General features: G+C 41.6%; 1 protein-coding gene across 1 annotated transcript in view; it reads right to left on the minus strand.

Annotated features, from left to right (window-relative positions):
* The window catches only part of GATB (glutamyl-tRNA amidotransferase subunit B), a 43,154-nt gene that overhangs the window by 4,668 nt on the left and 24,922 nt on the right, over window positions 1–13,564 (minus strand). The window contains exons 8-11 of the mRNA XM_080385003.1: window positions 13,388–13,432; window positions 11,227–11,416; window positions 4,612–4,745; window positions 4,110–4,188 (exon numbers count right to left, since the gene is read on the minus strand). Coding sequence (XP_080241129.1) covers window positions 4,110–4,188; window positions 4,612–4,745; window positions 11,227–11,416; window positions 13,388–13,432 — 448 coding nt within the window. The remainder of the gene's footprint in view (window positions 1–4,109; window positions 4,189–4,611; window positions 4,746–11,226; window positions 11,417–13,387; window positions 13,433–13,564) is intronic.

Below are 13,564 nucleotides of genomic sequence, written 5' to 3' on the forward strand. Positions count from 1 at the left end.
TTTCAGATGTTTATATCTAAATAAATCAGTGCAGTATATGATGTCTCCTACAAGATCTTCCTTCTAGCGCAGTACTTAAAAATCATCATGCCAGTGCTACTTGGAATGTCCCTAGAAAGAAATACATCCAGCAGGGATTCAAACTGTCTGCAGCCACCCGCCTTCTTTTTTTTTTTTCTTCTTTTTTTTTCCCTCCACTCCATTGCCACCCCGGGCAGCCCCCTCCTGCTCCTTCCCTGAGGGACCGGGCAGGAAGCTTCTCTCCTGAGGCCTCCGGAGGCACAGGGATGTGCATCACCCCTCAGAAGGAGCCCTGTCCGCATAGCACAGCCCACAGCAAAACACCCTGGAGACTCTGAAGCGCTGCACAAATCAGGGGCTGGACAATAAATAAGCTGTATCGCTCTCCTGGCAAAAGGCAGATGTGATTTTTAGGACTGGTAGGTATTCAAGCAGGAGGCCATGGGCTGCAGGAGGGGAAAATCTACAACAAACAAAACCTACGCAGCTGATCATGGCAGAGTTACCCCCGAGCAACTCATGCATCAAGCTGACTTAGATCAGGGGCGGGACAGCTTGACAGCCAGAGATCCAGCTCTGATTCCCTGCTATTCCTATGCCAAATGTCTCCTGGCACCGAGAAAAGCTTGCCCATTAGAAACCTTGAAGGCACCAGATTTCCCCCGTGACATCTGCATCATGTGTACTTTTCAATTTGGTAACAAGCATCTCCACTTAGCTAGCAGAGCAACAACGCTATCAAGGCCCTTGCTTGTTTACAGGTACGTAGGAAAGCAAAAAGAGATGTGGCCAAGACCTGTCAAAGATGCACTTTTAAAAATGTGTTTCTGCACTTGGCAAGGAATACAAAATCTAAAGAAAGCAGTTTAAAAAAATTATTTCAACTCATTTACACAAACTGCCTGCACCAGAACAGGAGGATCAAATGATGAAGTCTCCAGAGCCAAAATGAGATTTTCAGGCATCATTTCCACTACTGAAATCTCAGTAGTTTCTACTATTGATTCTTGCCTGAGCGTGATTAGATTTTAATGATGTTCCGCGGTCTCTACCTACACAGGCATAGCAGCAAACCATTGGTCAAGATGAATTAATCGGGACTTGCACGTCTGGCTGCCACGGGCATCATATCAAACATTTTGCAACTGGTGAAGGTGCCAGCTGACTGCTGTGCCTGAGAATGCTCCAACTGGAAACCCTGTCTGCAGTGATTTGCTGCCAAGGGGGGGAGGGAAGCAGCAGGCAGTACCACCCGAGGCAGTCCTGCGGGCATCTCTCCTTTCCGGCGATGGAAGCCTTGATGTCTGGCAGTTGTCCCTCAGCCTCCGACAAAAGTCAGGGGCAGGCTGGGTCCAGTCCTCCAGATGGTATAGCCCTAATTGTCAGAGCAGATGGTTCTGTTTAAGTTTGTGTACTGTACTCATTCCCCTGCTATCTATGCTGAAGTATGGGTGCCAAGTGGGTCTCCTGAAGTTATTTCTATGTGGGTGACCTACGCAACTGCAGAAGCAAACAAGAACTGGGGTCTGCTCTGCTCTGTACCCTGCTACAGACCCCCGATGTGACAAGGGTGTCTGTGCCGAGTTGCTTCAGCATGGCTTTCAGCAGCGGGGATAAGTTTCTGCTTCCCTGGCCCAGGAAGCAGCCTCCTCCCACAACGCTGTAACTTTAACAGGGCAGGCCCCTCTGCCGGAGGTGTCCTCACTGCCAGCCCCACCAACGAGGCATGAGGCCCCATCTCCGGACATACTCCCCGTCAGGCTGATTTCAGCCCTGGGTGAGCAGCACTGGGCTTCAAAACGGTGCCTCTGGGGCGGGCCAGAGGGTGCGTCTGTGCGCAGGTCCCCAGTCCCGGACACGCTCACCCCACAGCCCTGCACACCGACAGAGCTGGCAGCTGCTCCCCTTTCCACAGGCACGCTGGTCTGAAACCGCTCCGGAGACCTCTGGAGTAGGGTGCTATATTTGATGGCAAGTTGGGCGTGAGCTCTGTAATTACCTAAGTGGTAATTACATAAGCACACAGTGCCCCTTCTACAGCATACGCATCCTACCATACAGCGTTCTATGTCTGTAATCGGTGCTCACAGCTTTTATCTGCCCGTGTTTTGGTGGCTTATACAGCAGAGACCGAACACAAAACCTCTTAAAAAATTTAAACTGTTAACAGCTTCCTGCAGCGAGCATGTATGTATATGCATGTCTGCACGCTCACCCCATGGAACCCTTCCATCCTTTCTCACTGGATCTGTCTCTACCACTGCAGCTCATTCTCCCCCAACCCAAGTGCTGCAATTCATCTGCTGTTGTGTATATATAGCCCTTTCTGCCCTCAGGCCATCCAGTACCTCTGCCTACTGCTGAGAATTGTTATAAACGTTTGTTATTCTTCTGACATCCAGGCAACCACAATACTTTTCTAAATGCGGCAAGGTTTCTGCAGGTTGATAGCATCGCTCAGGGATGGCAAACAGTACTGTTAGTTCACTGTGTCCAGTTTCAGAACGCCAAGGACAACACACACATTACGAGGAGCTGGTAATTAAACAAGAAAAGCACCTCTGAAATTCTTGACATTTCATAACCTGTCAGAAGTGCTGGCACACAAATATATCACAAGGGGGAAAACTCCTGTAGAAGAGCATTAGTACCCTGTCCCTGCCTCCACAAGGAAGCCACCAGTTAAGACTGGAGTTCTGAAGCTTCCCTTTCAAATGCAGACACCAAACTGATGGGTGTGCCATAACCCCCGCAGGCACAGAACAACTTTGCATTCCAGTGCTTTTCCTGTTAATACTTTATCTCCTTTTTGAAGCTTTTACTTTTCCAGCCCAAAATTTCCAAATGCACATGCCTGAAGTCAGGCACTTAAATCCTTATTTATGACACCTGTCATATGCAGCTGGCTATTCCCAGAAGCAGACCAACGACAAGACCAACTTAATTGAGAACCACAAGCATCTCCAAAAAACAGAACAAGAAACCAGGAAGCTGAAGTGTCTCTTAGGGTGAAGAGCCACATTTGCAACAGTTACACTTGGTTTATAATCATGCAAAAAAGCCTTAACTGACTTCAATCCTATTCCAAAATTGTACTTGGATTAAATCAGTATGTGCTAGAAAGATGGAAACCCGCCCTTTGTTTTTCAGAGTTAAAAAGTTTGAAAGCTGACAAGGTAAGTGAAGTATCTTCACTAACAGTTTCACTGACAAACACCTGAGAAGAAACAGTCATTCAATGTACTTAGAGGAGGATAATAATTAATCTGAAAAGACAATGCACTCCACATAAATGAGCGGGTGACAATTTAAAATGAATGTCAGATTATTCTCTATCACAAAAAACCCTCCAAATTTTGTCTATAGACACAGCAGTCACTGTACCCATAATAAGCACTTCACGACTTCAGATACAAATCAGGAGCTGATTTTTCAGACTGTCCTAAACAAGATGATATTTCAGAAGAGGAAGAAACTAGCTTTACCATCAGTACTACTTGTTTGAAAGGTCCATAACAGCACTTGCTCAAAGAAGCAAGGATAAAAGAAAGGCCAGACCTCTCCACTTTTGACTCAGGGGTACACCAAAGCAGAACTCTTTCTATGAATACACTCAGGTGAATTATATCCTTTTCCACATGCTAATGCCTGGGAACATAGACCTTACTGTCCCTTAGTACCTAGTAACTGATGCTCTCAGCTTAACTGCAAGTCATGGATTAGCTCCTACTGACCCTTTCACTCGAGTCTGACTCGAACTGTGAAATTGAGATCTAGTGTCCAGTCTGTTCAGAAGCAGGATTTATTTCATTGTCTTCAGTTCAAACTGCTTAAAACTACTATTTGGCTTGTGCCCCACTCTAACACTGAATATGCAAATATATCTACATTTATAGATTAGAGAATGTATACACATGAGGCATTTTCATCTCTTATAGTACAGATACAAAACCTACCCTTTGTCAGCACTCTAAATAATTTCCCTTTAAAGCAACCGATGTACCGGTACACACCGATTATAAAATTGTTATGCAAACGGAATAAGCAGCCATAGATTCAAGTTATAGTAAAATCAAAAAGGTACTTACTTGCTTTGCTGCTGTAGAAGAAATATCTTTTTTTTCTAGAAGGTTCAAAAGGTCAGCCAGGAGAAAAGAACTGACTGGGCTAGGGGAAAAGGGGGGCAGAGGTTACCTCAGTGAATAAAGTGAAGTAATATATCTAGGCTACTGTTGCTTGCCTAAAGATCACACAATTTAGCATGACAAGCTAGTATTTTTTCTTCACGATACGCTTATATTCAGCTTCAGTATTGATAGCCTGAATGTGTCTTACCACTGCCAGATAAGGTAGGCTTAACCAAAAGTCAGGAAGCCCCTGATTACTACTCTTAACTACACGGTCTGCAAGACATTTGGTTAACTTCATTCAGAATGACAGTGTCGAGGCCTCCATAGCACTGCCTAGCGTAACGAACTTCACAGATAATAACTAAAGTAGAAGCGAGCAACCGAGTGACACGATACTATGCACGGTATATGAGAAAAGGATCACTTCTGTTTCACCACTGTAGTAATCAAGAAGCCTGACCTTTCCTTTACTGTAAGAGAATGTTGTTTCAAGTAACTCAGCAGGTCATTTAGAATCCAGCCGATCACCTTCTTCGGCTTCATTTGGGTCTGCTTTACCACATTTTCATAGAATTCTGTTAATCCCTCTTCATTCTGTGTAAGAAAAGTTAAATGCATCAAAAGGATACCAGAGCACAAACACAATTAATTATACAATTATATTCAGAGTATAAATACTCAATCCTAAAGTAAACCTGGTTTGTGAATTTACTGCAAAGTCACAGGACTTTGGAGTGATTTTATTAACATAACAGCAAACAAGCTACATTAGGTCTAGAACAGATACATACAGCCTATCTGCCAGCCTGTCTGTTGCAACGGAACTTCCAATAAACCAGCGATCTTTTTTCTCTTAACTCCTCCCTAAAACGAGCATTTGGGGAGAAGCTTTCTCATCTTCTCATGTGTTTGAAGTATAATGCTAGAAAATATAATGCTGCCATCTTGCAGGCTGTCATGCTACCTTTCACCAAGAGGAGATTTTTCCTGAAACTGTCTACAGATATTTCACTCTTGATCTTGCAATCACTTATATTTGTTCCGGATTGAAGGAGTAAGTTTAGCTTGCATTCACCCTTCAATGACATGGAAAGGTCATACCCTAAGAAGCAGGGGTTTATTCTTCTCGTTTTTTTCAGAGAAGCTACGTAAGCTTTTCCACAGTGCCCTAAATGCTCAGAAGATACGACAGTAGGGGTTTCAATTTATAGCCTAAGTGAAATCTGAGATTGTTTTTAGAAGAACAGATACTGCAGAGTCTGTTGAACGCTGTGCTGTTTGTCATCAAGGCACTGATGGATCTTTTAAGTGCAGCAGAGAACTCGTTAGGTCTGCTGAAGGCTGGCGAGATTCTCAGTGGCGGCTCCTACCCTTTCAGGGAGGAAGCCAAATCCAGCGTGCCACTGGACTTCTGCGGTGTGTGGCATAAATGCACAGGAGGAGAAGCCAGCTCTCAAAAGTTGAGAGTTAAGAGTTTAGAAACAGCCAAGGAGCTATTCTAAGTGTACTGTCATCACAGCAAAAACATTTCCCAAGCACATACTGACTGCAGCCAGATCACTAACAGTTCCAAGCAGAAAGACTGCAGGTACGCATGAAACTGAAGCCTGACTTTTCCACTCAAACACATCCCATCCCATCAAAAGAGTCCCATTTGCCCTTCTTTTTAAAGGCAATTTATCACCATAGCAATACAGAATTTTAGACCTTCCTCCTCAAAATTTTCACAACACAAACTTCCAACAGCTCTAGATATCACATTTTTCATTGGTAATGATGTATGGCTTTTGAGAAGACTGCAGACAACTGCTCTCTCTTCCGTGAAACAGAAGAAAATGTACTTGGATTAATGGCTGATGTGCTGTAAAACTGGTGTGACAAAAATCAGACCCATCCCCTTTACCGTGAGACCAGTGAGCAAACAAACCAGGTTCTCAGCCTCGGAAAGCCACTGAGGCCTTTTGTGAACCAAGGTAAACCTTGCAACTCCCCCTCGTTTTCTATCTAATATACACAGACATTAATTCCCTTCTTTTCCAGTGTTTTTACAAATTTGACTAGCTGCTACTTTGTAATTAAATTATGTAAAATCTAAGGCTAAATAGACTAGAGGAAAAAATGTGGCTTAAAAAAAGCAGTAAAGGAACAACATGATTACCAAAGTACAGTAAACTTGATTAAAAATCGCGTGTGTTAAGTGGAATTACTAAAATGATGCATTACTAAATACTGTACTCTTCCTAATTCACCTCAGGATTCAATAGCACAAACAAACACTGATTATTTAAGCAGCAGGTTCCCTTCCACAAACACACCTGTCCAATTTAGGTAAGAAAAAGTGAGCACGTATAAATGCTGGTTCTTTACACATGCTGCAGAAGGTTTTACAAACACTCCAGGCACAGTGGGTCTAGTTATAACATCATGTACACAAAAACAATGTCTGCGGATGCCACACGTCTAAATGCAGGCTACACAACTCGGATGCAGCATGTCCAACGCTTCCATCATGTGGAGGCTGCAGAACATATCTCTAGCAGTGGGCACATTCACATTTCTGGATACCAACAGCCTGGCTAGAGCTACAGCTCTGACCCTGCTGCCAGACCTTTGAAAATCAAGGGCAAACATCTCCAGCCTTCACATTTTACTCAGGGATTCCAGGCAGGAAGAGCAGAAAAGCCCAGGAATACTCAGACAGACTTACATATGCTACCATGCACCGAACCACATACTCACTACGTGTGCACAACCAGACATACTACCCAAAACTCCTCTGCATTTCGTTTTAGGTGTTTTTTTTTTTTAAATGACTGACATTTTCTGTAGCCAAAATAGGAATACCCCGCAATGCTAGACTGAAATGAGTAAGGCAGAATGTCAAAACATCAAAATGACTGACAGAAATGAAACATTTTCTTTATTTTCTTGCCATATTAGAAAAATGCAGGCATAACTTGATTAGCTTCAATTTCTAGATACTGCACTACTTGAACTTGACTTTAATTTCTTCTAAATTTTGGTCAACTTTCTTCATGCCAAATTCACTCCAACTACATCTTGTCCCTTGTGACTGATCTGAGCTGAAAACCACTGCACGCTCCGGCAAGCTGGTTTACAGGAATGTTGACTGTTCTCCCTTAATTCTGAGTAACGTATTTTAATCTTCATAGAATGAAAGGCAGAAATCTGGAATTACAGCACCGTGTTTGTGATCCAGGCCCGCTCAGTGCTCCCATTACACACCAAATATGCTGTAACTTACTCATTGGTCTCACTGGCATGGTACCTCGCATACCAGTATTTTAACCAGATGCAAACTTCCTTCTTAAACATGGTTTAAAATGATCATTTAATAGTACTGAAATGCAAAAAAAAAAAAAAAAAAAAAAGAAATAGTGGTGGAGTGATTTCAGATGCTTTTTAAACAAGTTTAAAATCTGCATTATCTTACAGAATAGCATGGGTACAATCTTTAGGGACATTGGGTCTGTAATGCAAAATTATGCTTTTAAAGACCACTAATGTTTCTCAAAGAATTGAAGAAACCTACATCAATGTTCACAAATAAAGTGTCATTTTCTGCTTTCTTATTCCCATTTTCACCACCACAGTGCCCACAATAACCAGCTGTGAGGTAACAACTGCTGCAAAAACGTGGAAGATTGTTTGGGAAAAAAACCCAAACAGAAAAGCTAGCCTATTAAAGCAGACAAGCAGAGCAGTCAAAGAAAGTTCAAACTTTTTCCTAGAGCTTCTTACAAAATTATTTCAGTTCTAAAAATAAGCATAAATTCACCTGCATACCAACGTGTATGAGGACGGCATGTCATAAACAAAATGGTCAAAACAGACTTCTACAGCATCTCACTTTTGACTGTTGGGAGGATTAACCGACGTAATTGTCCCACCAAAGCAATAAGCCAAAGCCCAAGTGGAACAGCCACTTTTATCTGAGTAAGCAGAGGAACAGTAAATGCACAGGAAGGCTTAGAATTCAGATGAGAAAGAAAATGATCAGACTGCTTTTTTCTGATGCTGTACTGTGACAACTGATCTAGTTTTCAGTTGGACCTCTCTGGACTTCAGCGTGCTTTTTGAAAACAAAATGTCACATTAATGTCTATGCCAATACATCTTATTTTTGTGACTCAGTAGGAAGCAAGGCACAAATATTACAATACTGTAACTGGCAAAACTGTCAGAGGTCCTTCTTGACTGAAGTATTTGCCAGCCTACCCGTTTACACACCAAAGCAGAAACTGCACGCAGAAACTGAGCACCCAAATACATGGAGTCTATGCGGCTCAAAGAATTGCATCTTTACAAATAAGAATGGTTCTGCATGAAGAAATCAGAAACTTCATTTATTTTCACAATTTATACCAAACTGTCAAAAACGTAGACGCTTACATTTAAGAAATTTCAGATATAATAGGCAATGGTCTTCCATTTCAGTACATCTTGTAATTAGGCAAAGCAGGGGTCTCAGATTCTCAGCACTGCAGTACATACAGGCAGCTATTGTGTATGAGAATAAAGCTCATGAAGCAAGCTCAGAAACTAACTTGCATACTGAAGTATGGTATTGTTTTATTATAACTTTGGCGCATAATGTTTTCTCTTAACAAGTTGGCACAGAACAGAGATTTTGCATTTTAGAGTCATCCCTTTACCACTGCCATTTATTTAATGAGCACTCCTGGGCGCTCTAACCTGAAAGAATGCTCATTAGATTTGTGCGTGCATCTGGCCCTATCAGCAATCCTCTGCAACTTCTGATGTAAGCTTAACACAGCAACAGACACACCGTTTTCAGATGAATTAAGGTTAACTAGTCTCCCAGTGAACAGGCAAGCAACTTTTATAGAGAGTATACATGCTGACATCGTAATGCACAATAAAAGAAGACCTGCAATGAAGAACGTGTTCACTTCATGCATTCAAATGGATGCATTATCTTATTACAAGCTGGATTGCAAATTTCAGCTTGGAGCTCATCAATTGTTTTTTACATTGCAAAAAGAAAAAAAATTAAAAGGGGAAAAGCAAAGGCAATAGTGGATTTCAGAGAACAGCTGGGAAGGGCAATTGATGAGGTAAATATATAGGGCTAGTTGATAAGAGAGAACAGAAAACACACAGCCATTAATACTAACAAAACTGAAACATGCAAGTGGGACGATGGCAAGTAAAAGGAATAGGCGTACTGGGTCTGGCTGGGATGGAGTTTATTTTCTTAAGAGGGTGCTGTGCTTTGGATTTATGACTAGAGCAATGCTGACAACACACCAGTTGCTACTGCTGAGCAGTACCTTTCCTTTAGCCCACTCTGCCCCCCACAGCGAGTAGGCCAAGGATAGGCATGAAGGTGGCCACGGGGACACACCTGGATAGTTAACTCAAACTGACCAAGGGTATATTCCATGCCATACAACATCCTGCTCAACAAGGAAAACAGAGAAGGGCATTTTGGGGGAGGCAGTCACTGTCATTGGTCAGAGACTGGCTATGCATCAGTCTACTTGTGGAAGTAGTGAGCAATGACATTTGCATCACTTTCGGGTTTTTCCTTTCCTCTTTCCTTCACTTATTTAAGTGTCTTTACCTCAAACCAAAAGTCTTCTCACTTTTGTTCTTCCTGTTCTCTTCCCTGTCCCACTGGCAGGGGAAATGAGCAAGCAGTTGCAGTACTTAGCAGCTGACTGGGGTCAACCCATCACAGAGGGGGAGAAGAAAAAAGTCATAAAGAAGTGTTTAGGACCTATCTACCCTTCTGAGCAATGTTTATTTTAATATAACAAAAATAGGCTGATGTGAAAAAACGGACAGGAATACTGGCTGCAAAATCACACTTTGCAGCCGTTATACAATGAAAGAGAAAGGTAAGAACTATTGACACCTCTCGGTGTTATCACCGCAGCCTCATGACTTTGATGAGACTTATGAGTCATCTGCCCACCAAACAGTAAAAGATCTGCAACTCACTAAAATGGCACACCGCCACAAAAGCAGTTTTCTTAACAGCTTTCTTCAGAAGTACCATTTTTTTTCCTGTAGAATCAGCTTCTGTACAAGTGTATTAAGTTACAGACACACAAAGGAGGAATATTAGGTAGTTATGTGCACTGTTCTCCCTCCATTTATAGTCAAAAGGAAAGGAACACCTCCAGAGGACAATTTAAGGTACTTATGGTTGCTCTGAATCTTACTCTAAAGAAGTCTTCTTCCTTCTGTCTCCACTAATCACAGAGGTAACCAAACAGGACACTGTCCTAGATTAACTAGCTATGTGAAATGTCTGATGTTGAGTGGGTATACTAACCCCCACATAAAGTTACCATCGGCAGAGATGATACAGCTTGTATTTAAGAAGCTCAAAGTCCTTTAAAATAATTTTGGAAGTCATGCGATTTTGCTGTTGCTTTCTTATTAATACCCATATTTCCCATGTCCTTTTCTTTCTCATCCCCTCTTCCGAACCTATCTCTGGTAAACCGCATTGTGAGGTCAAAGCTGATGTTGTACGGCCATTTGGTTTATTTACCAAAGAATAAGTCTGGTTTGTTTTTTGTTTTTTTTTCAAAATAATGTGGAAGCTAGATCAACAGGCACATGAAGCTGTAAGATTTAAACTATGGTGTTTGCTTCTGCGGTCAGGAAAACACATCTATTAATTCGTTAAATACTGACAACATGTCCAGCCTTGTCCCTGACCCAAAGAGATGAAGAGCAGGCACTTGCAGACAAGGGTTTGTCAGCAGGAAGTTGTACATTTGTTGCAGTCAGTCACGGGTGCATCCATGTGTAGACAGACAAGATCAATATTAAATAACAGTTATTTGACTGCACCTTGCATGAGAAACACTTTTAGGCGCACTGTGTATGGTTTCTTTTCCCCACTGTTCTATGTACATGGCTCCAAGGTAAAAAGTATGCACTGGACATATTTCCAAATAAAAAAAAACATCCATGAGAACTGACAGCTGGTTAATATGACATTTGTAAATCTTTTCAAAAACTGTGCAACTTTGAAGTTTCTAGGCTTCTTTTAGCACTTGATCAATAGACCTACCAATAAGGTGAAGCTGTGCTCAGGAAGAATCCCATACTGTTCAACAAGCTTCTCTCTCTTCACACTGGGGAGGTCAGGAAGCCTCTCATGAATCCAATCAATATTTACCACTTGCTGATGGTTCATATTAGCCGGCAAAGATTTCGCATCGTACACAATCAATGGAGGAAGGTTTGGCTCTGGCATGAACCTAGTAACAATCAAGAAAAACTCCTTTATAATAATTTTCAGTCAGAAGCTAAACAACAAGGAATACATTTTTGTATCACAAGTTTAAAGTTACCTGGAAACTGTATTACTATTTCAATTAAAAAAAATACTAAAAATTTATTACTTGGTATATCACTGTTAAGCAGTAAGAGACCAGCCCCTGAACTGCTGCAAAGCCTCTGTTTTCTTTATTTGCCACTGATTGTCAAAGAGTTGATGATAGAAAAGGGGTAACTAAAACAATTCTGCACCCAGAAGAATAATTAAAAAACTCATAAAACCAGTAAGAATAGATACGGAAACGATGCACTCCTCCTGGCATCAAGCATGAATTGTGGATCTAGAGAAAAATGGGAGTGGACTGGCAGGGAAAAACCCAGACTGATAGCAAGCTGCCAGAAGTGATCTGGGCAGGTTGTAACCTTTTCCAGACTACCTTCAAAAATCTTGATGAAATGTCATGCTGTGCTAAAAGCAAAGTTACTGTGCTCAGCAGGGTGCACAGAACAAAAGGCTCCCTTAAAGAGAAGGCCAATTCAAACCACTCAAATAACTGTGATTGAAGCAGAAACCTCACTCTTACATGATCAAATGAGGGGTTCAAAAATATCAGAATAAAGAACATTGGGCACCCTCTACATTTACTATAATAATTTCTGTTTCAAATCTGCCTAAACATAGATTTTAAGTTTAAAGTATAATGTGCAGTAAGTTACAAAAAAATCTGAAAAACCCAGTTTAATACTGATCATAATCCTAGTACTAGTAATAATCTTTCTGGTCTTTATGTGAAATATCTTAAGACTCACCAGTTTTGCCTAGGTTTTAAACCATTTTATTTTGAATTTGTTCAAATTAGTCTTGTTAAGCCTCATGCCAGCCCCTACCACAATAAGGAAGTCACAAAATGATCAGGGCCTTTTCTGCTGCATTTCTACAAACAGTAATTTAAAAAGCAGATTTAAATTTAAAGTTTGTGGGATGTTTCCAAAGTTCTTGGTCTGCTCTAGTAAGATCAGTGGTAGAATATACACAGATTTAATGACCACAGATTCTGCTAAGAGGCTCTGAAAGTTCTCCATCTGGGAACTGAACTCCGGGAGTAACAGGAAGACTGTTTCTGGGATGCAAAACTAGGGAACTACTGGGAGGATCAGCACTAAGGTGGCTGGAAGCACGGGAGGAGGCAGAGGGTGCACAGAGCAATCAGCCATCACTCAACTGCATCACTCTTCCCCACGCCATCCAGATACCAGTGCGATGCCTTCCGTGCTAGGGCACTAAGTACTTGTTCCCAGCAGTGTTGCTTCCCAACAGGACTCATGTCTTGTCCACTCGCCCTCCGGCTAAATCCTTACGCAGTGGCTGTTTACGGTTTGATGGCTGTCATCTCAACACTGGTGGAAGGCAAAAGTACTTATCAAGGTAACATCTTCATCAGGTCTACAAAGATCTTCAGGTAGAAGCCTGCCTATGAACGCTGACATCTTTTCATAGGAGTTAGGATTTTCAAACAGTGATAGTGATCTACGATCACAGAATTTAAGCATGGAGAGGCAGAGCCTAGTATCTGAAAATCATTTCCTTCTATTTACTTAGAGCAGGAGCAATGCTTACCTCAGAATCTTCTTATGTTTTATGACAGGCATTCTTAGAACACGCTTGTACTGGCCACAAAGTAAACTTCACCTTACTCACCTTGAGCTAACGTACTCCAGCTTAGTTTTTCAGAAAGATTTATGGGTTTTAGCAGAGATGAGACAGTTCTAGATGTGAACTGCTCAGACTAGCACTGATTTTGATAGCACTCCTCCCCTTCCAGTGGAAGGTACACTTAAAATACATACTATGCTGACTAACTTTACATGCCCATTACACTGACTATACTTCAGAAATGAAATAAATTCTCAGTTCTTGAAATGTTAGCTTCATTAAAAAAATATAAAAATACCGATAATCCTGTTTTCCTTCTTTGTCTCTCATTGGTACAGTGCACCTAAAATAAAAACAAAACAAGTAAGGTGTGGTCCTAACATAAGAGCAAAACTACTAACATGTGCTAAGCTGTACATCACAGAATTAGCTTTATGGCAAAAACACAAACCAAAAACTTTGCCTCATGAAGATT

Source organism: Falco punctatus (assembly GCF_963210335.1).
Source record: "Falco punctatus genome assembly, chromosome: 1".
In the NCBI taxonomy this organism is placed as follows: domain Eukaryota; kingdom Metazoa; phylum Chordata; class Aves; order Falconiformes; family Falconidae; genus Falco; species Falco punctatus.